The sequence below is a fragment of the Ascaphus truei genome, chromosome 6 (genome assembly GCF_040206685.1).
Source record: "Ascaphus truei isolate aAscTru1 chromosome 6, aAscTru1.hap1, whole genome shotgun sequence".
NCBI lineage: Eukaryota > Metazoa > Chordata > Amphibia > Anura > Ascaphidae > Ascaphus > Ascaphus truei.
Window position 1 is genome coordinate 63,120,742 of NC_134488.1, and position 23,981 is coordinate 63,144,722.

A 23,981-nucleotide genomic window follows, 5' to 3' on the forward strand; every position below is an offset into this window, starting at 1 on the left:
GGCTGGTATAGAGAGGTAGTATGCCCTGTTTGTGGCTGGTATAGAGAGGTTGTATGCCCTGTTCGTGGCTGGTATAGAGAGGTTATATGCCCTGTTCGTGGCTGGTATAGAGAGGTTTATGCTGTGCCTAGTGCACACCTTTTTATCCCCAGGCTGCACCTGCTCCTGACTGTCACAGGGGGGAGGTGACACTCTCTCTCCTCCCTCTTCCAGAGCAAAGAGAAGAATCTCCAGGGAGGAGAGCAAGAGACCTCAAGAAGGCAGAAACCTGCCCTGAAACTCCCCTATCCTGTCTCCCTGCACCTACTGGGGGTAGAGATCCCGCTGCCACCTTCACTGGAGCCAAATGTTTCTGGGAGAGACCAGCTGACATGATTCAGGTAAGAGTTTAACCCCTTCACTGCCTAAGGTGCCTGTAACACAATAATGCCCCCCAAGAACTTACAATATAAGCAGCAAGGTTTGCTGTCTGAGCTCAAGCTGTGCACCCACTTCTTACATAGAGCTGCTGACCCTGGGGTTTGCTCTTAGGCGTAATAGTTTTTTTTTATAATCCGAGTAATGTTAAATATTTTAACTATGTCTTTATAAAGGTCTCATCTGATTTAATGAAGATCAATGGTGTCTCAAAATGTGCTGTAGGACAACATGTATGTATCTTTGTTTTCTCGCACACATACCATAGATAAGCATATGTGGTAGATTTGCCTAATACAATCTCCCAATCTGCAGAGTCACTAAATATGTGGGTAGTTGATGCTGTGATTTGTACCTATCAAATGTTGTTTCCACGTTAGTGAAGTTGGCTTTGCTTTTGTTTTAGAGTATTTACACCACTCATGGGATAATGTCGCTTATATCTCTGCTACATTGTAATTAATCCTTTTCATAGTGCTAAACATACGTTATCTAGCAAGTTGGGTTGATGTACTATTTGTTTTAGGTTTCACAGGTTTTTTTTGTTTTTTTTTTTAATTAGAAATGAGGATTCAGAAATAAACTGATCAAAATCCTGGATTTGTTCAATAACTATTTGTACCACTAAAGTGTGTGAGTGTGTGAGTGTGTGAGTGTGTGAGTGTGTGAGTGTGTGAGTGTGTGAGTGTGTGAGTGTGTGAGTGTGTGAGTGTGTGAGTGTGTGAGTGTGTGAGTGTGTGTATATCCACGTATTTGCGGTCTTTAGTGATGCTGCCTATCTAAGCTCCTGCTTTTGCAATTCAATTTTCAGAAAATATCCTCACAGGAATCTTCCTAATGTAAAATGTTTTCACGCATGACAGAGAAGTTTACAACACTGTGTAAATAAGGGGAGAGGCTAGAAGCATATGTTCCACAAACTCTGAATCAAAACACTGGTGTAATTATGCAGCCGAAAACTCCCTCCTTTTTGTTTTTAAGAACATTAGAAAAAAACTTTAATTGCCCATTTCTGAGGAAAAAAAAGTCTAATTGTACTAATAACATAAAAAGATCAGGTGAACATAAAAAGATCAGGTGACACAGATGAACGCTCGGCCTGAAGTAAATAATAATAAAATGAGTTGGAGTAATCCCGTACAAATATCCAGATCCCTATTCTGATATATACCGTTGCGTATCACAATGATTTCATCTGAAATGTCTGCAGTGCAGGAAGTGTAAACTGATTGGAACTCTCAGAGCTTTGCATTTCAATTCTTAGCAAAGCCATAAGCCTTCCATGCCCGCTAGGCGGATAAAGTAATTAGCTCTTTAGGTAGGTTTTATATAGCATGCAAGAAGCTACAAAGCTAGTTAATAGGGCAGCGCTCCTGCTGACTATGGCGTTAATAATAAGTAATGTGACCCAACAGTTTAAAATCCTGCGTATTTCCTAATGTCAAATGCCACGTCCATGATATTATAACATATCAATATTACAATTCCCCCTAAAACAGCATATGCAAATGATATCACAAACTGCAATTTTCCAGGAACAATACTGTTACTAGAACTCTATGAATAAGCATGTATTAATTTATTCAGCAGCATTTTATGTTCAGGGTGTAACATTTTTAACTTCTTTTGAAAACATTACACTGTAAAATGAAAGTTGCTGCCTCAATGCATTTGTAGTGCCCAATCCTGTTTTTGTTTTTTTTCCCCCTTAATTTGCAGCAGCAGTCTGCGCTGATAGCCATTTTTGTTTTTTGCATTTTTTTTAAATTACTTTCCAATGCTGGTTTATTTATTTTCTTTCTCCTCTTCTCTATTCCTCTCTCATAAGCTTTTGAAATATTATGTGTCTGGAAGGTTAAAATTCAGGTCTCTCCAGTGCAGTCTAAAGGTTACCATGGTAACCTCAGATGCTAGAGCAGTGATTCCCATCCTTTTTTGTTTGGAGGAACCCTTGAAGTATTTCGAAAAATCTCGGGGAACCCCTATCTGACTGACGCATAATAGGTTCGACAGGGGTCAGTCACAACATTTCACACCTCACGAGCCGCCTCTATTTCCCACAATCTATCCATATATTTTTCTCCCATCCATGTCACTAACTCTCCCCCCTCCCACCTCGCATGTAGTTATCCTTTGCGTCTCACTCTTACTCCCTCTTTTCCTCACTCACTCCCTCCCGCCCCCCTCTTATCTCACTCGCTCCTAACTTCCGTCAATTACCCCACTCTCACTCAATCCACCGTACAAAATACATACCAAAAAAAACACCCTGGGGGTGGGGGGGGTCTGTGGTCCGTAGGAGGAACCCCTGAGACTGCTTCAAGGAGCCCCAGGGTTCCACGTGGGAATCACTGCTAGAGAGAGGGAAAGCATGGTGTGTGTGTGTGTGTGTGTGTGTGTGTGTGTGTGTGTGTGTGTGTACAAAAGTCTGTGACATCACAAGGGGGAATACATTTAAATGGCAGTGGGCCAGACATATCGCAAGAAGAAATGACCATTGTTGGACAAATATGGTACTCGAGATTAAAAGACCAAGACGACGAGCAAAAGTAAGATGGGATGATGAAATCAGAAAAATTGTTGGAGTAACATGGAGAAGAGAGGCTTGCAACCGCAGTACCTTGAAGATCATTGGCAGCAGTGATATACTGTATATAATTTTTTTTTTTCATATGCTCAGATGGCAACATACTACAGCTCAATCCCGTTATAGCTCGATCCGCTACAACGCGGATCCGCTTATAACACGGTCTGAGCGTGACTCTCGATTTAAAAATATCTCCATTCCCCCCCCCCCCCCCCACCCCCCCCGCATGGCGAAATTTTATAACGGGATCCCGGTTATAATGCGGTCTCATTCTGTGGACCCCAAGGACCGCGTTATAACAGGGTTCAGCTGTATATATGAGTTACATTTAACGGCTTCTGGGGGTATTGCTGTTTTAATTCTTTGAGTACCCCAGGTCGTAGCTACTACGACGTAGTAGCTACATCCCAAAAAAACAATGCTCATTCTCTTAGCGGAGATCGCGTCCTGTGGAGTTCAGGATGCAATTTGATGGACAGAAGAGGGATTACTCCTTCAGTTCTGTCATCCATGATGAAGCGATCACATGACTGCGAGTGCGAATGCTGGAGGGGCAGTACTTCCGGCACTCAATGTGTTAACAGTTCAACTACTACTAATTCGGTCATGATGACTTTGTACTGTGTTCACCGCTACTGCCCTTATATCCAGAGTAATAAGCAGTTGTGTGTTAGAAATCCTGTCCCTTAGTAGTGGTGTTTTGAAAGGAGATTGAATGAGTGGTAGCAGGCAATGGGCATTGGAAGACCTAGTTCATAATTTAATATAGTGTATGGAAGGATTGGGAGTCAAATAATGTGTTGTAGTGAAGTTTAAATGGCCAGTGGTAGAAACGTGTCAAATTTGCACACACGTTGGCGACCATTTGCAATTTTGACTTTTTTTCGTCAAGCGAAAAAGTTTGCTACGATCCAAAAGTTTGCAAAAAGTCCTCTTGGTGCACAAAACAATAGGCATTGCGAGTTTGATTTAATTTTGAACACATTTGAAATTCAATGGAACTTTACACAAATATGTTGTTTAAGGCTCCTATTACACCACTTTCAAAATGTGTTACTTTTCTTTCTTTTTTTTTTTTTACTGTGAATTTTGGGCCAAAAGTTTTGCAGGTTTTTCAAACTTTTTGGAAAGTTCAATCGTAACATCGACAAAGCGAAACTTGCTGAGTTGCACATCCTTAGTTGGTTATTCAGCAGTCATGTTTCTGTAGGGAAAAAAGTTGTGTGTGTGCTGATCACGCACATTTTAAGTGAAACTTCTTGGTCTTTTGTCACTGTTTTGTCACAAAAAATGTATTTGTAATGGTGATGTTTTTAATTAATAATCAAAACACAATTTCAGTGCCAAAACGCAAAAAAGTTTGACATAGAACGTGTGTTTTAGCTACTATCGGCGGCTCACTGGGGGGGGCAGGCAGGCGGGAGAGTTGCACGGCGGCGGCTCACTGGGGAGGTGGGAGGGTTGCCCGGCAGCGGCTCACGGTGGGCGGGAGGGTTGCACGGCGGCGGCTAACTGGGGGGCTGAAGGGTTGCACGTGGCAGCTCACTGCGGGGGGGGCGGGAATGTTGCGCGGCGGCTCACTCGCTGGGGGGGACGGGAGGGTTGCACGGCGGCTCACTGGGGGAGTGGGCGGGATGGTTGCTCGGCGTCGGCTCACTCACTGCGGGGACGGGCGGAAGGGTTGCTTAGCTGGGGCGGCTCACTGGGTGGGGGGGGTTGTTCGGCGGCTCACTCGCTGGGGGGGGGGTGTTCGGGGGATGCGGTGTGTGTGTGTGTCGCTGCCTTCCTCCTCTAGTGATTCCTGCTGGCAGCTGGCAACACTGACGGCCTCATCTGCCAGCAGTGACGTCACTTCCGTCACCACTGACTTCCATCTCAAGTAAACACATGAACGTCGCTAAAGAAGTTTCACTTCAAATTCTATACTTGATGCTCCCTCATTGACCGAAGAGGAAAATTCTATACTTAATGCTAAAATTTCAAAAGAGGAGTTGGCAGAAGCTGTCAGCACTTTGAAAGTGTCCAAATCACCCGGCCCTGATGGATTCACCAATGTTTATTATAAGAGATTTCTACCCATCTTCTAAAAATGTTTAATTTCTTTATGGAAGGCAACCCGATCTCGTCGTCAATGTCCCTAGTTAACCTAGCTATCATTCATAAAAATGAAAGAGACCCGATGCAATGTGGAAGTTATCGTCCAATCTCCCTCTTAAACAATGACCTCAAATTATACAGTAACATTTTGGCAAATAGGCTGAGTCCCATATTACCCAGATTAATAAATACTGACCAAGTCGGATTTGTCGCGGGCAGACAAGCCTCAGACAATACCCGCAAAATAATTAATATAGTCGATCATGTGCACCTCACAGAAACTAGGGCAGTCCTGTTAAGTTTGGACGCAGAGAAGGCGTTTGATAGGATTGATTGGTCGTTTCTAGACAATACTCTACGAAAGTTTGGCTTCAAGGACGCATATCTGGAGGGTGTCCGTATGCTTTATCATAACCCATCGGCTATGGTTAAGCTACCAGGGGGCAACGCACAGCGGTTTAGTATCAATAATGGTACGAGGCAGGGTTGCCCCCTATCCCCCCTCCTCTTCGCTCTGACTATAGCACCTCTAGCATCCAAAATATGAGAAAATATAAATTTCCAGGGCATAGAAATTGGGAATATAAACTATAGATATCCTTGTTTGCCGACGATATTATTTTAACTCTTTCTCTACCTCAAACGTCCCTTCCCAACCTTCAAAGAAAATTATTGGACTTTGGCAAAATATCATGATATAAAATCAATAATGATAAATCCGAAGCCCTAAACCTAAACTTACCAGAGCCTGAGGTGAAACTACTAAAATTAAATTTCAATTACAGATGGAGTTCCTCATACATTAAGTATTTGGGAGTAAATGTATCAAGGAACTACCATTCTCTATATCAACACAATTACCCGGCCCTTTTCAGGAAAATCAAAAACGATTTGGATAAGTGGGAAGGTTACCAAATCTCATGGATCGGGAGAATGATCTCGGTCAAAATGAATATACTCCCCAGATTATTATACTTTTTCCAGACACTCCCGGTCCATGTAACCTGCTCGGAACTGAAAAACATCCAGAAAAGGCTGTTTCATTTTATATGGCAGGGCAAAAGACCCAGAGTTGCTAGATCAGTTCTGATCACATCAAGAGCGAGAGGAGGCCTGGGAGACCCAGATATTGCAAGATATTATCAAGCTACTCAATTAAGACAAGTGGTGGTTTGGAATGCCAACCCGGGTCAATATTGCTTGCTAGATATAGAGTCACACTATGCCAGAACGCCTTCTCTGCCAACATGCCTTTGGACCCTGAACAGAGGAGACATGCAATCACATAAATTCAAATTAGGAGCGATGAGGCATACTTGGGAGGTCTGCATGAAATCCAAACTCAAAATCAAGCTCACAACCGCTAATTCGCAACTCACCCCAATTTTCAATAACCCCAAATTCCCCCCTGGTTGTGAATCTAAACAATTCGACCAATTCAAACTAAGAGGTATCGGGGCAGTCGACGATCTATTGAGCCTAGGAAAGTTCCTGAGTTACCAGGGACTACGAACTAAATACGAAATTCCTGAATTGGACACGTTCAGATATCTCCAAATTTGGCATTTTACACAGAAACTACCCCCGACATTAGAATTCCCCTCTCTCACCAACATTGAGAAGCTGTGCCGTAACAGTGCTCATCAAAAAGGTCTAATAACTAAAATCTACGCTGAAATGGAGATATCAGCAGACCCTCCTGCCCATGAGTATATGCTCAAATGGGCAGCTGAATTGAATATAGTTATAGACAGAGAGGATTGGGCAGATATATGGGAATCGGCCTCAGGAACTTCCATATGTACCACTACAAAAGAAAATATTTACAAAATACTATTCCATTGGTATCTTACTCCAGTGAGAATAAGACAAATCTACCCTCTGGCCTCTGATTTGTGTTGGAGAGGCTGTGGACAAAAGGGAGACATGGCCCACATTTGGTGGACATGTCCAGAGATTCAGAAATATTGGCTTACTATACAAACTATAATAAAAGAGGTCACGGACCTCACAATACGCATTGATCCACTGACCTACTTGCTGGCTAGGCCAATGGAGAACATTGACCGACCAGTAAGGAAATTAATCTCCAGGTGCGCAGTGGCAGCCTCTTGGAGGAAGGTATCACCCCCTCCAAGCAAATGATAAAAAAAAAAGGATTAATGAGGTAATGCTCATGGAAAAGTTGACGGCTTTTCTAAAAAGATCTTCAGCAGCCTGTTATAAAACATGGGAACCATGGCTGATATTACAAACTAGGTAAAGACAAGAGGAGGCGACTCGGGCCGCAGAGACGATGGATGCTATGTTAGTATCTGGTGGTGGGGTTGGGAGGCACCCCATCTACCCGGTCACTCCCCCGCCTCCTATTCCCCTTCCCTCCCCCCCTTGCCTCGTCCCTCCCTCGCTTTTTCTGCTCCTTTTCTCATCTCTCTTCCTTCGGTCCACCAAGTGGATCAAAGGCCTCGCCCAAAGAGGCGAAGGTCTGCTCTATTCTACCCTATCTCCTTTATGTTAAAAAGAAAACCTCTGTATTAGGCTAAGGATAAAATACCATGTCTGTTCAATGTAAGTATGCCTAATAAAAAATATTTGAAACAAAAAAAAGAAGTTTCACTTCAAAAAGCTGCCAGAACCCTGAGCAAAGAAATGTACAGTATTTATATGGAAACATGGTAGTAAAAGCATTACTCCCTCTGTCGGTATCCCAGCCCAGTATTAGCCCATGCCTAATCAGAAAAACCAACAGAAACACAACCTCCATAGTTTAGTATTTCATGCAAAAGATATAAAGGATCTAAATAAATGTGCTTCTTTGCACTCGCAAAACGGCCAAAACGTTGGCACTCATCAAAAATCCACTCTGGAGCTCCGGTAATCACAGCCGAATCTCAGACCGACCGCATGACGGTCTCGTTACTATGACGTCACATATTGCTAGTCGGCAATGTCAAAACGTCAACAGCCGTGTTACTTCAACAAATCTATGCTAAACTGGTAGCCGGTGGTCTCTGAGCTCCCAGGTCGTCATCATCATAAATGCATCATTCCTACGTGTTATTTCTTGCTGTTTTTCCCCAAAGAAAGGTGCCCGAGGCCTGTTCCCTTGAGAACCATCGCCCAGCCTGTTTTTATATACCCGGTATTTTGCCTTAAGTCTTTGGTGACTGCAGGAGCCACAGCTCCTTCGGCAAATTGCAAGGCGTGATCGCGGCATCGCTTAATCCGTAGACAGAAGAGGAGTCCTCTTCCATTTCCCTGCATGACGTATCCACTATGTCCTGGGGCACCCAAAGGGTTAAATAACAGATGTGTCAAGATACAGATGTAGCCAACATTATTGCAGCCGATGGTGCGCTCTTGGGGGTGAACTAGCGCTATAGCCCCAGCTGTTTCCCGCACAGGGTTGATTCAAAACAAGAGTCACTTCTCCCGCTTCTGCGCTGTGTCTCCCGCTGTGACACGCCAGCCGGATTAACGACGTTGGCTACATCTGTAGTTGATCTCATGCCTGTAATAAGTCAAGCCACGCCATGTTTTCAAGATAACCAACCTATACTCTGTACATATGCCTACGGGCATTGACACCTATTTGCTGTTGAACCGATAGAACCGCTTATCCGTCAACTGTGGCACGGCAGACGATAAGGTTAAAAAAATAATAATTGCTCATTATTTGGTTTGTGTAAGTGTACTCAGATCAGCAGCTGCCCTGGGCACAAGCCGATACGTTTTCTGTTTTGTCCCCCAACACCCGGCTTCTCCTGCACGTCGCCATATTTTCCATCGTTTCGCAAATATTTACTTTCAAGCGGCACCAAAAGCTGTCCAGCTAATCTGATGTACGCTCACTTGTTTAGTATTTAACAGAGGTTGTCATCGCCTATTTAACTAGTAACTACTGAACTGTATCGGGGCCTTTAACACGGCTCCTGCACCTGTCCAAATCAATGTTTAGGAAATGGGTTAATCGCTTCAGAGAAGCGTACGTGACCCCCTGAGGGGCCGTGGCCCCTTTAGCACTTTAAAGGGTTAAATGGTGACATCTGAACCCCATTGCTCTATAACCATATATAGAAAACGTTGCGTTGAATTTAAGAGGTTAACAATGGACAATTGGTTGTTGGCCCCTCTGGCAGGAAAGGGGTTAATGCATGTGTGTTGTTTTTTTGTTTGTTTTTTAACTTTACGAGCAATATAATCCTCCCTAAACCCACATGCCTGTTTGGTGAAAAGGCTTGGGACACCTGTAACAAGATGCTTTGTGTGGAGAATCTTCAGTTCCTGCGGGTTGTGCTGCGGGTGCAATAAAGAGAAGGTACTCGGCACTGGACGTTGCTCTGTAACGTCAAGAATCAGTGTGTCACAGATTGAACTCTGGAACATGTCAGGCTTTCCCGGGCTGGGCGCTAATCATTTAATACTCAACCTTGCTACTGCACTTTAAAAGGGACAGTCCCTCCTAGGACCAAAGTGCACTAACTGCAGTTTGTGCTATTTTTATAAAAATCTGACCACTACAGTATAAGTATATTTGAATCATTTTGTAAACCCGATGAGAATTGGGGGAAGGGAGCGGGGGGGTTTATTTCCTCTGGAAGACCCCTTTTGTGTGTCGTCCATGTGTGCATCAACATTTTGCACAGGCAAAGCCTCCCCCGAGCTCTGTCCCCCTCTCATCGCCTCTCTGCTAAGGACATGGTGAGCTAAGGCTGTGCTTATAGTGCATTGCGACGTCGCTCGAAAACAAATAAATTGACTCCGTCGCCAGCGCTTATAGTAAGCGCGACAGCGACGAAGCAGCAAAAAATTTGGTAGCCGGGTCGCCACATGTGACTGTCTCTAAACCAATCAGAGACTGCGGCCCGCCCCCTTTTGGGGACATCATTGGCGACAGTCGCGGAAAATCCAATTACAACTTTCGCTGGTGACGACGGGTGACATCATCGGTCGCGTCGCCAGCTATACTGTGTGCGGCCGTGCGCGCACGCGTACCTGTGCGAAAGCTCGTGCACATGCCGCACACGTTTTGTGTGTATACTGTGCGTGAGTGTATGACGTGTGTGTTTAAATAACTTTTCAAATAAATCCTTTAATAATTTTTTTAATAACATTGTGTATATACACACATATACTTACATTTTCAGCGGCGGTAGCAGCGCAAATTCATTCTTTTACTCATCTTCCCCCCTGTCGGCTGGTTCCACTCTCCCTGCTGTGCGGGCACGCGGCACCATTATAGAATGGCTGACTAACCTCCGCCAACCAAAACTACCGGGCGCGCGCCCGGACTATAGAACCAGCCTAAGGGTGAAGGAAACACACTTGATTGACAAAAACACTCCCCCATACAGAGGCCGTAAAGAAATGCAACTGGTGATTTATTCCCAGGGAAACGAGATGCCAAACATTTGCTTTTAGCACAGTCAAATTAGTTTCATGAAGCCAGTTACATTGTTAAATTGTTTACAAAGCAATGTTTTTTTGGCTGGGCGCGGATTGCACCTTTTTTTAATGCTGAACACGTTCCTCAAATAATAAAACATTTGCTAGGATGAAACATGGCAAACAGAATGATCTGAAGCTTTAATCCCAGTCTGCACAGCTCGCTGCCCTCACTTGGGGAGCAGAGGCAATAAGTAGTGAGGGTGATACCCGCAGAGATTCTGAGAGGAGAAATGGCAGCTCCACAGTCTCACTGATACAGTGGCAAACTTACATTGAGTAATAAATAATTACATTAATAATAGCTAGACTGTAAGCTCCTCGGGGCAGGGACGCCTCTTCCTTAATCTTACTTTTATGTCTAAAGCACTTATTCCCATGATCTGTTATTTATATTATCTGTTATTTATTTGATTACCACATGTATTACTACTGTGAAGCGCTATATAAATAAAGACATACAATACAATACAATTTTTAGCAGAGCAGCAATGTGTTGAGGTCTATCTTCAGGTAAGTGTAATTTTAATAAAAAAAAATTATAATGCTTTGCATGATGTTTAAAACAAACTAGCCATGTTCTGTCTCGGTAAATGGACAAGCGAACAAGTGTGGAATAGCTGTGATTTTCTGGTTTAAGCGCCTGGGCTCAGGCAGCAAAAGGATTTCAATAGCCACTCTCACCCAGCAACTAAAGGGGAGACTACTTTTAAACTCTTCCCTACCAGGGGGAAACCTGCTTTGCAGTGTTGCAGGCTCCTTCTGAAGCAAATGGAGTTAAATACGCCGTCCCATGAAGGACCAAAGTGAACAAACGGTAGCAAAAGCATTTTAATATCATTTACCTTATTAATTGCGTTCCCTGGCATCCGATCAGCCACTAGGAAAGGAGAGGTAACGGCTAAGAACAAAATCTGGTATCGACAGTAATTTTATATAATATGATCGACAATGTGCTGAACAGGAGTTTGCGCAAGCAAAGCCCCCCGACCCTCCTTTATTGGCTCCAACAGGGAAAGAGTGGGCTACAGGTTGAGTAAATAGCTGCTTGAGAAGCGCCCCCTTCCCCCCCCCCCCACTCTTCCCTCCCCCCAATAAAAAATAGAACTATTTTTTTTATTTCTCAAAACAGCCTAATATTTGCTTTACAGATGATGGTATTTATTTGAGGAAGACAAAGATATATTGTTCCATTAATAGTGTTTTTCTTGGCAAACAAACAGGGTTTTAACCTTTTCAACAAGCGGTAAAATAAAAGGAAAGTGAAGGAACTAAAATAACCCCCAAACAAATGTAACCCAAGAAACACAGCACTAGTTTTAATTCCTTGTAGGGGTTGCAGATTCCTGAGTGTTGGTATCTAGAAGAAAGAAATAGCCAAGTTACCAGACTTTCTCCCTGCTCAGTGGACAGAATATCTGTTGTGTGTTTGCTACTGTACTGTACAGTATAGTAGCTGTGTCGGGATTCCAGTGCTGGACTGTACCAGCAGACAGAGCACAGTACAGTGCTGACTGTACCAGCAGACAGAGCACAGTACAGTGCTGACTGTACCAGCAGACAGAGCACAGTACAGTGCTGACTGTACCAGCAGACAGAGCACAGTACAGTGCTGACTGTACCAGCAGACAGAGCACAGTACAGTGCTGACTGTACCAGCAGACAGAGCACAGTACAGTGCTGACTGTACCAGCAGACAGAGCACAGTACAGTGCTGACTGTACCAGCAGACAGAGCACAGTACAGTGCTGACTGTACCAGCAGACAGAGCACAGTACAGTGCTGTTAGTGAGCAGATATTGGAGTAGGACTGTTGGAGATGTATTATTTTGAGGTCAAAAATGGAATTGCTGCTGCTTAGTAATACTTTGATTGGAAGTAAGTGGAGAGTCTGGCATTCATTTAAAGTTACAGACTGCCTAACAACATTTATTATACAAGCCGCAGAGTCCACAACATTGTGTAAGCAGATGTACCATTTTAACAGCTTTTTCAAAACGCGTTCGATGTTCAGCCTCTTTGCTGCCAGAGGGCCGAGATCTATCTATCTAATCTATCTAATCTATCTATCTAATCTATCTATCTATCTATCTATCTATCCTATCTATCTAATATATCTATCTATCCTATCTATCCTATCTATCCTATCTATCCTATTCTATCCTCCTAGTGGCTTCACTGGAGAAGCTGAGGAACTGAATGTGAGCTCCTGGGATAAGAACAGGAATGGGAGAGATCATGCTGCAAAACTAGTATAAAATATGCATGTATCTATCCAATATAGTCTATTCATCATTTATCTATCATCTTTATCCGTCAGTACATTTGTCTATCTCTGTCTACCATGATCAATCAGTCAGTTAACCAATCATCCTATCTATCTCTATATATACATATACACACCATACATGCATAGAATCTTTCATATATATCAAGAGTATTAATAGGGTGCAGGAGAGAAGGATTTCTTTTCCGGAGAAAGATAAATGCTAGTAGTGTATCCATGGACCATCCTACCAGGAGAGAAATGTCAGAATAGTTTTTTCAAGTCGTCTTTAACGTCTATGCTTCTACGTCGAAATTTAGACTTTTTAACGTTCAAATTACGTCTATATTAACGTGTATTTCCATATTCAGAAAGGCACATGCCACCTCCTAGTGACAGGAACATCAGTGATTACAACCTGCAGATGATAAATCCACAGAGGGAATGGAAGTGCAGGAGATTCTCGGCCCATTATAACACTGAGTGAACAAATACCCTGTTTTAATTCGCTAGGAAACCCACGTTGTGCTCAGTATCATGCACACAATTAATTCCACGTGTTGACCACCTCTCAGATTCATATTTAATCTTCACATTGCTCCATTTACTCTCTCTTTGGTGGAAATAGAAAAAAAAGAATGTAAAGCTATCAGGGCCGTGTCACTTTGTATGTCCATTTTCTGTTAAAAGGACATTGTAAAAGAAGGGGAAAGGGGATTTATACATCAATAATTCTACCCAATAGAGAAAAATGATGGATGATTTAATAAAGAAGCATGTGGCGAGGAGAGAAAATGGATAGTAAACACAATAATGTCTGTCTATCCATCCAATCTGTATCTATCCATCCAATCTCTATCTATCCAATCTCTATCTATCTATCTATCTATCTATCTATCTATCTATCTATCTATCTATCTATCTATCTAATCTATCTATATATCCAATCTATCTATCCTATCTATCTATCCTATCTATCTATCCTATCTATTCTATCCTATCTATCCTATCTATCCTATCTATCTATCCTATCTATCTATCCTATCTATCTATCCTATCTATTCTATCCTATCTATTCTATCTATCTATTCTATCTATCTATCCTATCTATCTATCCTATCTATCTATCCTATCTATCTATCCTATCTATCTATCCTATCTATCTATCCTATCTATCTATCCTATCTATCTATCCTATCTATCTATCCTATCTATCTATCCTATCTATCTATCCTATCTATCTATCCTATCTATCCTATCCTATCTATCCTATCCTATCTATCCTATCCTATCTATCCTATCTATTCTATCCTATCTATTCTATCCTATCTATTCTATCCTATCTATTCTATCCTATCTATTCTATCCTATCTATTCTATCCTATCTATTCTATCCTATCTATTCTATCCTATCTATTCTATCCTATCTATTCTATCCTATCTATCCTATCTATCTATCTATCCTATCTATCTATCCTATCTATCTATCTATCCTATCTATCTCTCAAATAAAAATGTTGCTTGTGAGCACATTCACGTCTTGGACAGGTCAGCAACCCTGCCTTTCAACATTATCACCTAGCACAAGGGTGCGCAAACTATTAGAGCTGCACCCCCCTGCCTTCTACCCACGTGGTCGCACCCCCCTCACCTGTTGTGTCGGCATCAAATGACGCTGTTGCCATGGAACGGGTGTCATTTGACGCTGCGTTCTGTAATTTTGATCTCTTTATTTGATGTTTTTTGATACATGTCAAAGACTAACAGCAGAGCCCCCCTGTATATCTGAGATGTTTACATTTCCAAATGACGGGCATTCACCTGGGACTCGCTCTGTAATACAAAGTGGTTAGTTTTCAGACCTCAAGCAAGTCCTGGGTACTGAAAAATTTGCATTTGGGGTAGTTAACCCTTCCACCGCCGAAGAGGCCAACAGCGTAAAGTGTATGTCTAAGTAAGACGGCCTGGTCACATTGAGCAGGTCACCTCATATTGAAAAGCGGTGTGTTGCACGACCTTTCTGGCTCTCAAGGGACAGGCATGTTATGGAGCATTGGGACCTCGATTGTAGTTTGCATGTGCTGTTTTTTAATTGTATTTATCTTGCAATAAATGAAGTCATGCTGTTTTATTTCCCCATGCTCCTAGACTCCAGGCTGCAGACGGGTAGACCATGGAGACGCACCCCACCGCCTCACCGGACGCTGACTACCTCCCCACGTCCAAACGATGCACAGGGAAGCAGGGGACATGCATCAAAAGGCTGCTCCTGCTCTACTCCTTCACGTGCCTGAGTGGGCTCTGCTCTGCCGCAGGTGAACACCTCTCATCCTAATACACTCTGGGGGCTATGTATCAAAGTCTCTCGGCTGCAGCACGGAGGCAGAAATTGGTCCGGATGCTAGCAACGGATTTATCATTGGAAAAATCCCGCCGAAAGCTATTTATTTATTTTTCTCCATTGATAAATTCAATCATGTTTTGTGCACCTGGGAGACTTTGATACATAAACTACTCTGTTAGAGAAATCTCTTCTTCAGGCACATTTACCCGTATTAAATGTGCCTGATGAAGGGAGATTTGTGGTCCTGAGAGCTTGCACTCTTTAACCACGAGTTAGCGAAGTAAGGTATCATTTCTAACTTGGTTTTCTTTGTCTTTTCTGTGGGCTAACACGGCACCATCCTCCTATTTGTGTTGCATATTTATTCAGGTTTATATTTCAAGTTACACACACAAACACGCGTCTAGGAGTAATTAAACCCAGAGAGCACTGTGTTACAGAGGATAGATCTCTGTATGAAGCTTTCGAACTCCGTTGCATTAGCCCGGGGACCGTCACTCGCAATGCTCTGGGAGACGGGGAATATCCTGTGACCAAAAGAACCCCGTCTCTGATCGCGCCTATTGCCGTCTCTGTGCCGAGCATTGTACTGAAAAGTCCAAAAATCTGCACCCTACTGTTTGTGAATGTGAGCTCGCAGGAAAAAGGGCAGTGTGTCCACAACAAGCAAAACGTTAACCTAAAGATCCCACATATGTAATAAATAAATAAATCAGGATACTGAAGAAATATGAACCATTTCCTCTTTCTTTTCCCTTATAAATTAATAGTGCGCATTTTGGGCTGTAAATACTAAGCGGTGCTACGCCATAAGATGCCCTGCAGCCCATTTACTTGAAAGCAAGATGTCTTCCAGTGCCAGGAAGCGCCCTATAAAATATCACTGCTTAGTAAATATGAGCCTCCCGTCTTCAGACAGCCGGGTTTTCCTGCGAGTTTCAGGCCGCGCTGGCAGGGAAGTGAATCAAATCTTTTACATGTGGGTGCAGATAACGTTGCAGAAATGTATTTATTGCACGGTAATTATTGCTGCTCCTGCTCCTGTTGCTGTGAAATGCATACTATTCTCTGACACAAGCTATGTACTGTACGCTGATTGGCTGATGCTTGAAGTGCCATCATATGTCATCATCAACTAATTTTTTTTTATTGTTTGATGTGAACATAATACATTTTACTTTCTATTGTACTGACATCACACACAGTGCTGTACAGATAATTTTTCAGATGCTAGAAGTCCCTGGTCTAAAGATCTCCTCTAATTTGGGTGCGTGAGGCCTATTGAGATAATGACTTGGCCACGGTCACTAGGAGATTAGAACCAAATTCACCCACTTCATAGGCAGCGTTCTTACTAAGCCGCAGTTTTTGCTGGCACTTCTGGCAGTGCAGGGGTTATTGTTCTCTGGAGAGTGAGGGCAGCCTGCTTTCCAGACTCGCACACAGCCCTGTCTCTTCTTATCACCCATCCCAGACATCTGAAGTGTAATCAGGTCAGGGGCGGCCTCGGGGCCCGGCAGAGCCTCCTGTTTGCAGGCAGTGACGGGCAGGCCGTATTCACTGATTCGCTGCGACAGGGTTGTTGCGGAGTCAAAAGCTACCGCTGTCAGCTTCACATCCTGCTGAGTTATCCTCAACGTCGGGCAGGGACGCGGGAGCGTAGCCCCAGGATGCTACTTTAGGCACCACGCCACCACTGCTGCTGCCACCGAAATTCCCAGTCTTGGGTTCAAATGGAGACTTCTTGGAGGGTCACTCGGATTGGTTTAACCCTCTCTCTGCCAAGGAAGACAGGCATTTATTGAGATCAGGGATGCAATGGCTGCAGTAACATGTCTTTGTAACCATGGGCACTTTCAATTCAGACTCATTTTGCCTCATGTCCACAGCATTAGATTAGAAGCTCAACTTTGCAATAACGCCTTTAAAAATTTCATGCACAGATGCAGCGAGGTTATGTGTTAAACAAGTGTATTGTCTCCTTAACCGTTGTTTTTAATAGCACTACAGTTGAATAACGCACCAGCGTTACGCTATGCATTGTGTTAACCGGTGCAATAATGTCTGCTAGATCTGTATCGGTCTTCTTGTTGTTTTACCACTGTACAAAGATACATTCTTGTTGAAGTGTTTGTGTTGACATTTTCTGACGTGGAAGCCTGATAAAACGCAGTCCGGTTACAGTCACAGTAGCCGTGTCGGAGCTGGAGAAGGGTAGGGCAGTTGCAGGTTCTGAGAACTTTTTAATGGGCCAAGATGAGTGTTCTTCAGAGACGTTAATTAGAACCTGGACTATGGAGACCTCACAAGACCCTCCTTCAAATGGACAGGGACCCACTATCTCCTATCTCTAAATCGCTGCTGACGAACATGTCCGTAGCTATATTTCTCCGTTCTCCATATGTGGCACTTCCTCTTTTCACTCTTCATCTAAACCAGTGGTGGCCAACTCCCAGTCCTCCAGGGCCATCAACAGGTCAGGTTTTCAGGATATCCCGGCTTCAGCTGAGCCACTTGTGCAGAAGCGAGGATATCCTGAAAAACTGATTTGTTTGTGGCCCTTGTGGAGTGGAGTTGCCAACCCCTGATCTATACCAACTACAACACTGATGTGAATCTCTCCGCATTTAACAGTATTTAAAAGTATTTGACAGAAGCAGTAGGAATAGAGAGAACAGCAATTGTGTTGCATTACACAATTTTGATTGTAAAATCTCTCAGGGCAGATGTCACCTCTCATACTGCTTCAATTGCTACCTGTTACACATGCCTTTGTATCTGTGCTGTATAGCCCTATATTTCTAATGTGTATATATCCATATAGAGATACATAATCGGCTGTACAGCTGGTTAACCCCTTCCAGTGTTGGCAGTGCTTTGCAATGGTATGTGTTGGTGTGCAGTGTGTCTTTGGGTGTCGTCTCATGTAATGCTCCACTCCCACCTCCCTTTGCACACCTAAATCCACCCTCGGCTCATTTTCCCTTGTGACTGAAGAGGCCTCCGTCCTCCCCATCATCCCACCCTACAGTCTGCCCCCTTGATCCTATTCCCTCACATCTCCTTCCCTCCCTCTCTGGCACACTAAGTCCCACCATAACTCGCCCTTTTTAACCAAATCTTCGGTACATTCCCAGCTTCCTTTAAACATGCAATCATCACGACCATTCTAAAGAAACCCTCTCTTGACCCAACATCCTTCTCTAACTACCGCCCTGTTTCTCTCCTCCCATTTGCCTCCACGCTACTTGAGTGGCTTGTATACAACCGGTTGACACACTTTCTCTTCAACTCCCTGCTTGACTCTTTGCAATCTGGTTTCCGCCCTTTAGACAGCACTAATAAAAGTGGCCAACAACCTACTCGCAGCTACGTCTCAGGGCCTTTTTTCTTACTAATTCTCCTAGATTTTTCTGCTGCCTTCGACACTATTGATCACCCCATTCCTCTGCACACCGTACACTGCATTGGCCTCTGTGACGCAGCCCTCTCCTGGGTCACGTCCTACCTATCCAACCGCTATTTTAGTGTTTCCCTCTCTGGTGTCTCCTCCTCACTCCCTCTTTCTGTTGGAGTCCCACAAAGCTCTGTCCTTGGCCATCTGCTCTTCTTACTCCATACCTCTTGGTGAACCAATACAATCCTTTGTCTTTCAGTATAATCTCTATGCTGATGACACCCAAATCTACACCTCCTCCCTTGACCTTTCCCCCTCTCTCGTCCCTTGTCACTAACTGTCTATCCGCAATCTTCTGGATGTCCAACCATTACCTGAAGTTTAACATGTCCAAAGAGGAATTATTAATCTCTCCCCCCCCCCCCCTCCACTGTCACTCCTACAACCAGACTCTCCCTTGCTGTCAATAAAACCAAAATCGCATCAACACACCAAACCCGCTGCCTAACGGTCATCTTGGCATTTCCCTCTTGTCCACCTCTCAACTTCAGTACATCCAAAATGGTGTCGCCAGACTCATCTACCTCACTCATCGCTCCACTTCTGCTGCTCCACTATGTATATACCTTCACTGGGTTCCCATATCCTCTAGAATCAAATTTTAAAGCCCTAGTTCTGACTCGCAAGCTTTCAACAATTCTGTTAGCTTGCATCTCATGTAAGCTCAGATGCTCCCCTCCTTACTGTACATCTCAGGCCTCATCCGCAAATATATCCCTAAACGTCCCTCCACTCTGCCCATGACATCCGCCTTTCCTCCTGCCTTATTACCTCAGCTCTACTCCGGCCTAAAAGATCTCTTGTGCTACACCCTTTCTCTGGAATTCTTTACCATGCACCATACCCCAGCATCCAGACATTTAAAAACTCACATTTTTAAGGAAAGCTGATCTGTCGTACCCCTAACATCTACCCCCCGCCCCCCTCTAACTCTATTGGGATCAGCTGTGCGGCTGGACCAATCCCCATGTTGATACCCCCTAACATTCTCTTCCCAAAACCTTAATGGGACCAGCTCTGCGACTGGACCATACACCACCCTGAGGCATATTCCATCCCACAATGTGCAGCCACCTTACCTTTTGTTCCAACAGTGCCCATTATTCCCTCTAGATTGTAAGCTCTCAGGAGCAGGACCCTTATTGCCTTTTGTATCTGTTTGCGCTTGTCTGTCCTTGTTTGTATGTAATTCAGTTTATGTAGTTGTCACGCTGTATCCCCACTGTACCATGCTGCGAAATATGTCGGCACTTTACAAATAAGGTGTGTGTGTGTTTGCCGTTGCCAGGTGGCTTCTCCAAACATACTGGACACAATGGTGAGAGCTTGCAGCTCATGTAAGCTCAGATGCCCCACATGCGCGCTCGCACATACACCTCTCTCTGCTCCATGCTCTTTCCTCCTGTCATTGACCCCACCCCTGGGTGCCTGATGCCGCCTCCTGATTGGCTGCATTACCCAGCAGCAGCCAATCAGAATGTAGGAAGCTGCTCAGGGAAATCACGCGCCGCCCAAGCTGGTACTATGTTCAGAGAGGTAATATCGGACACATACATGTCCAGTATTACCTTTAACATTTTACTGGACAGTCCAGTTCAATACTGGACACCTGGCAACCCTAGCGCGTGTGTGTGCGTGTGTGTGCGTGTGCGTGTGTGTGCGTGTGTGTGTGCGTGTGTGTGTGTCCTGAGGTTGGTGTTTGTTTAATGGACCCTGCAAATGATCTAGTGGATAAACACCTGCCACAGCAGTGCAAAATATACAAGTACTTCCCTTTCCTATGTAGAAACCTGTGTACCATCTCCATAAAGCCGTCAGTTCTGTCTCTGGTGACACTGCTGATTATAGTCACAATGAAGATAGAAAATTGTAGATGGGATCAGAGGGGCTGACATAAAACAGTGGGTGTTACTCAAGTGTAATTACAGTGCCTGTCCACTCAGCCTAATAACTTCAGCAATACCTTCACATAGGACACTCACCGCACAGATTACTTTTACACAGGGTCACAAGGTCATGCCTTGTAAAGAGAGCGTGTGGTTTAACTCTTAGGAAGCTGAGCTAAGTCTGACAGAGTAGAGTTTTTTATGTGGTTTTTGTCTATATAGTGCCAATGATGTATGCAGCTCTTTACAAAATAGACATTACACTATAGGGAATTATAATACAAATATTGCATCAAACAAAAGCACATGAGAAAGGTATCTCTGCTCTGTAATCCTTCCTACGCAATTTATTTTATTTTATTTCTTATATAACGTATATTCAATTAAACTCCATGTCTATGCCACATAATCCCATTGTTCCACTGGAGTTAGACCATTCTATTAGTGAAAAGTGGCCGCTTTGGACTAGCTAGAATATGCCTATAAACCAGGGGTCTCAAACTCAGTCCTCAAGGGCCACCAACAGGCCAGGTTTTATGGCTATTCTTTGACTGAGCCACCTGTGCTGGAGCAGGGATATCCTTAAAAGCTGGTCTGTTAGTGGCCCTTGAGGACTGAGTTTGAGACCCCTGCTCTAAACCTTTTTATCACTGCATTACCTTTAAACAGTATTTATGCTCTTTACTAGAAAGAGAGATATATGTGTCTGGGGCATTCAAAACAATCTAGACATTACAAGATAGAGAGTAGAAAAGCTCATAGTTACTTGGCTTAGTAGGGTGCATGTAAATTGTCTGGGATCACCACTCCAACTCAAAATCACACGTACAGGGAAAGGAGCCCACAGCACTGGAGTGGAGGTGTGTGCGCGTACTGTAGAATTGCAAGTGACGAGGTTTGTAAATAATCTTTGGTGGTGCCAGTTGCCCCCTTCTTACCATCACACGTAAAGGTTTCATTATATTATTATAGTAATTATTATTAGTAGGGCTATTTTATGGGGGAGCTGAATCCTTGCACAGTTTCTTAGGGATCAACAAGAAACTCTATATAGTGATAATGAAATGATTAGGAAAGACGCTTGGCTACCAAGTGGGAGAGAAGGAGACATACTTTTTGTACCCCGATTCTTCATTTACAGCTGAATAATTTAGTTCTATTCTCTATGTACATTAATGTTTTTTTTTTTGTGAGGGTTCCAACAGCTCTTCCCCCTACGAAAACACCATTGATTATTCTAATCCTTGCATGCTTCTTGTGGTTTTCTTCCCCAGGTGCAAGCCAAAGCAGAGCTGTGTGTCAGCGAGGTCGGGTTCACTTTGGGTTTGGCCTGAGGACTCGGGGAGTTGCCCCCTACCTACAGCTGCTGGATGGTCCCCAGTCTGTCCACTCTTGCCAAAAGTCCTGCTGTCAGAGCTCCTCCTGCAATGCCTTCTGGCTCCTGGAGAAGACCTGCATCATCGCTGATTGCAGGACTCCTCCGGGATGCACCGCAGCCAGGCTGGACTCTGCAAACTCCCTGCTAGTGTTCTTAAAGAGAGTGAGAGCCACAGGGGACGAATTACACCTCAAGCCAGGGATCAGGGACCGGCAAGAGCTTCCGGACTGGATGGAATGGGCCTGGATGATGGCAGAGGGCACCGACGGGTTACGGCAGGGAGAAAAGGCTCTGCCAAGGGTCAAAAGGGATGTGGCTGGAGTTGACGGGAATCCCATACAAAAGGAGAACAATGAAAAGGATCCAGGAGAGCTGGGATCTGTGCAGGCAAGCATGCAAGAGTTGCCCTCCAAGAGGAGCAGTGAGAGGAGTAACCCGGAACTGAGCAATACAGACAAGGTGAGTGGGGTATTTAAAATGAAGATTGGACAGGGTCCGTTTCATTTGCTCTTTAACTCAGCCAAATTGCCATTGTTTATTCTCTCTCACGCTGGTCACATGCACCATTCTACATTTCTTTGCTACTCCTGTATTTTATTTTAAATAATGCCAGCTCATGTTTTCCAGGGGGGGTGTTTCAAAATGGCAGCTTACTTGGTGGTCAAGAACCACCCTGAACACTGCTAATAAGGTTTAAAGGAGATACAGTTTACTAAGGAATTGCATTTTTTAGTAAGAGAGAGGGACTTCCCAGGCTTGATTACATTGCATAATTTAGTGTGTTAATAGGCCAGCTTTGTCTGCATTTATCCCGTTTGGCAAGGACCTGTTACACGCAGGCGTGTGCACCAGTGCAGCCCCAGGGACACTGGCTGCAGGGTCCCTCTGTGTGCCTTTCACTTTGCCTTAGTTGGCAACAGGACATGCAAATCGGCAGAGACGGTGTACTGGGTACAGCCTAATCCTCTGTCGGCTTGCAAACAGGATGTGGGACTGAGCCAACAGACACAGTGTCATGTTACGTGTCACTGCTAACAACTCACACTAATAGCACCTTCCATGGCCTTCACTCTTGTACTGTGAGCGTTTTTAACTCCTTCACTATTGCCAGAGTTCTGTATTGTCGCCCCTTTTGGCAGCGAAAGGGCTAAGGTCGCAGACCCACGGCAAAAAGAAAGTGAGCGCGCTTGGCCATTTAAAAAAAAAATATATATATATATTTTACGTACAGATGTAATAAGATTTACTGTTTATGTGGCCACAGACAAACAGTCTGAAATCTGTGGCATGCTTGTGGCACCGGAAAGCAGTACATTTTACGGCCCAGGAGGATTAACACAGTGTAATCGTCCTGGGCCAGCCAATCTGTAATAGCTGCAAAGAGGAGTCCCAGAGAGAAGCTGTCTGTGTCTCTCTAAGCAGCTCTTACAGCGATCCAATGTTTTATTATTTTTCTATACTTTATTGAGGCACGGTGTCTCCGGAGGAAATCCCCATTCATTTCAGCTCTTGGCACCCCCTGCTTTCGGAGACATATACCCAGGTAGGGGGTGCCGGTAGCCTCTCTGGCTGGGGCCGCACAGCGTGGAAGCTTTAAACAAGGGTGTCCATTTCTCTTGAAGCATGGGGTCCCCAGAATCGAAATTAATGTAGTTCACCTCCGGAGATCCCCTGCTTCAATCCAGTATAGAAAAATAAAAATAATAAAACATTGGATTGCTGTAAGAGCTGCTGGGGGAGACTGAGCGAGACACTGCTTCTCGCTGGGACTCCTCTGCGCAGCTCTTACAGACTGGTGGCTGGCCTCATAGGATTAGCACTGCGGGTGGTTCCATTCAGAAGCTGGGTGCCTCACTGAGTTAATCCTCCTGGTTGCTTACTGCTTTCTTGGCCGCGATTGAGCCCAGGCTCAGCCGCGCACCGACATTGCAACTTCTCGTGCCCACAGAGGCCGTAAGTCTTGCTATATCTGTAGTTGGATATTTGTTTTGTGGTCTGTGATAAATGTAATCCGCTTGCATATTACTAACCTAGTTGCCTCGCTGTGTAAATACCCGCTAAGTCCTCATCTACAGCTTGCGTATTGTAGCATCAGAAGCAGAAA

General features: G+C 44.2%; 2 protein-coding genes across 7 annotated transcripts in view; one reads left to right on the forward strand and one right to left on the reverse strand.

Moving 5' to 3' along the window:
• Window positions 1-23,981, reverse strand: part of NCDN (neurochondrin) — a 55,620-nt gene that overhangs the window by 15,842 nt on the left and 15,797 nt on the right. Inside the window, exons 2-3 of the mRNA XM_075604587.1 lie at window positions 11,392-11,426; window positions 10,241-10,405 (exon numbers count right to left, since the gene is read on the reverse strand). The gene's annotated coding sequence lies outside the window, so the exon portion shown is untranslated. The remainder of the gene's footprint in view (window positions 1-10,240; window positions 10,406-11,391; window positions 11,427-23,981) is intronic.
• KIAA0319L (KIAA0319 like) overlaps window positions 1-23,981 on the forward strand; it is a 78,592-nt gene that overhangs the window by 2,916 nt on the left and 51,695 nt on the right. For 4 of the 6 annotated variants that reach the window (XM_075604579.1, XM_075604578.1, XM_075604582.1 and 1 more), the window contains exons 2-4: window positions 214-380; window positions 14,961-15,127; window positions 21,774-22,336. In XM_075604579.1, coding sequence (XP_075460694.1) covers window positions 14,986-15,127; window positions 21,774-22,336 — 705 coding nt within the window. In that variant the 5' untranslated portion in view covers window positions 214-380; window positions 14,961-14,985. Of the gene's footprint in view, window positions 1-192; window positions 381-593; window positions 651-14,960; window positions 15,128-21,773; window positions 22,337-23,981 lie in introns of those variants that run through there. The other 2 variants (XM_075604581.1, XM_075604580.1) reach the window with 2 other exon arrangements.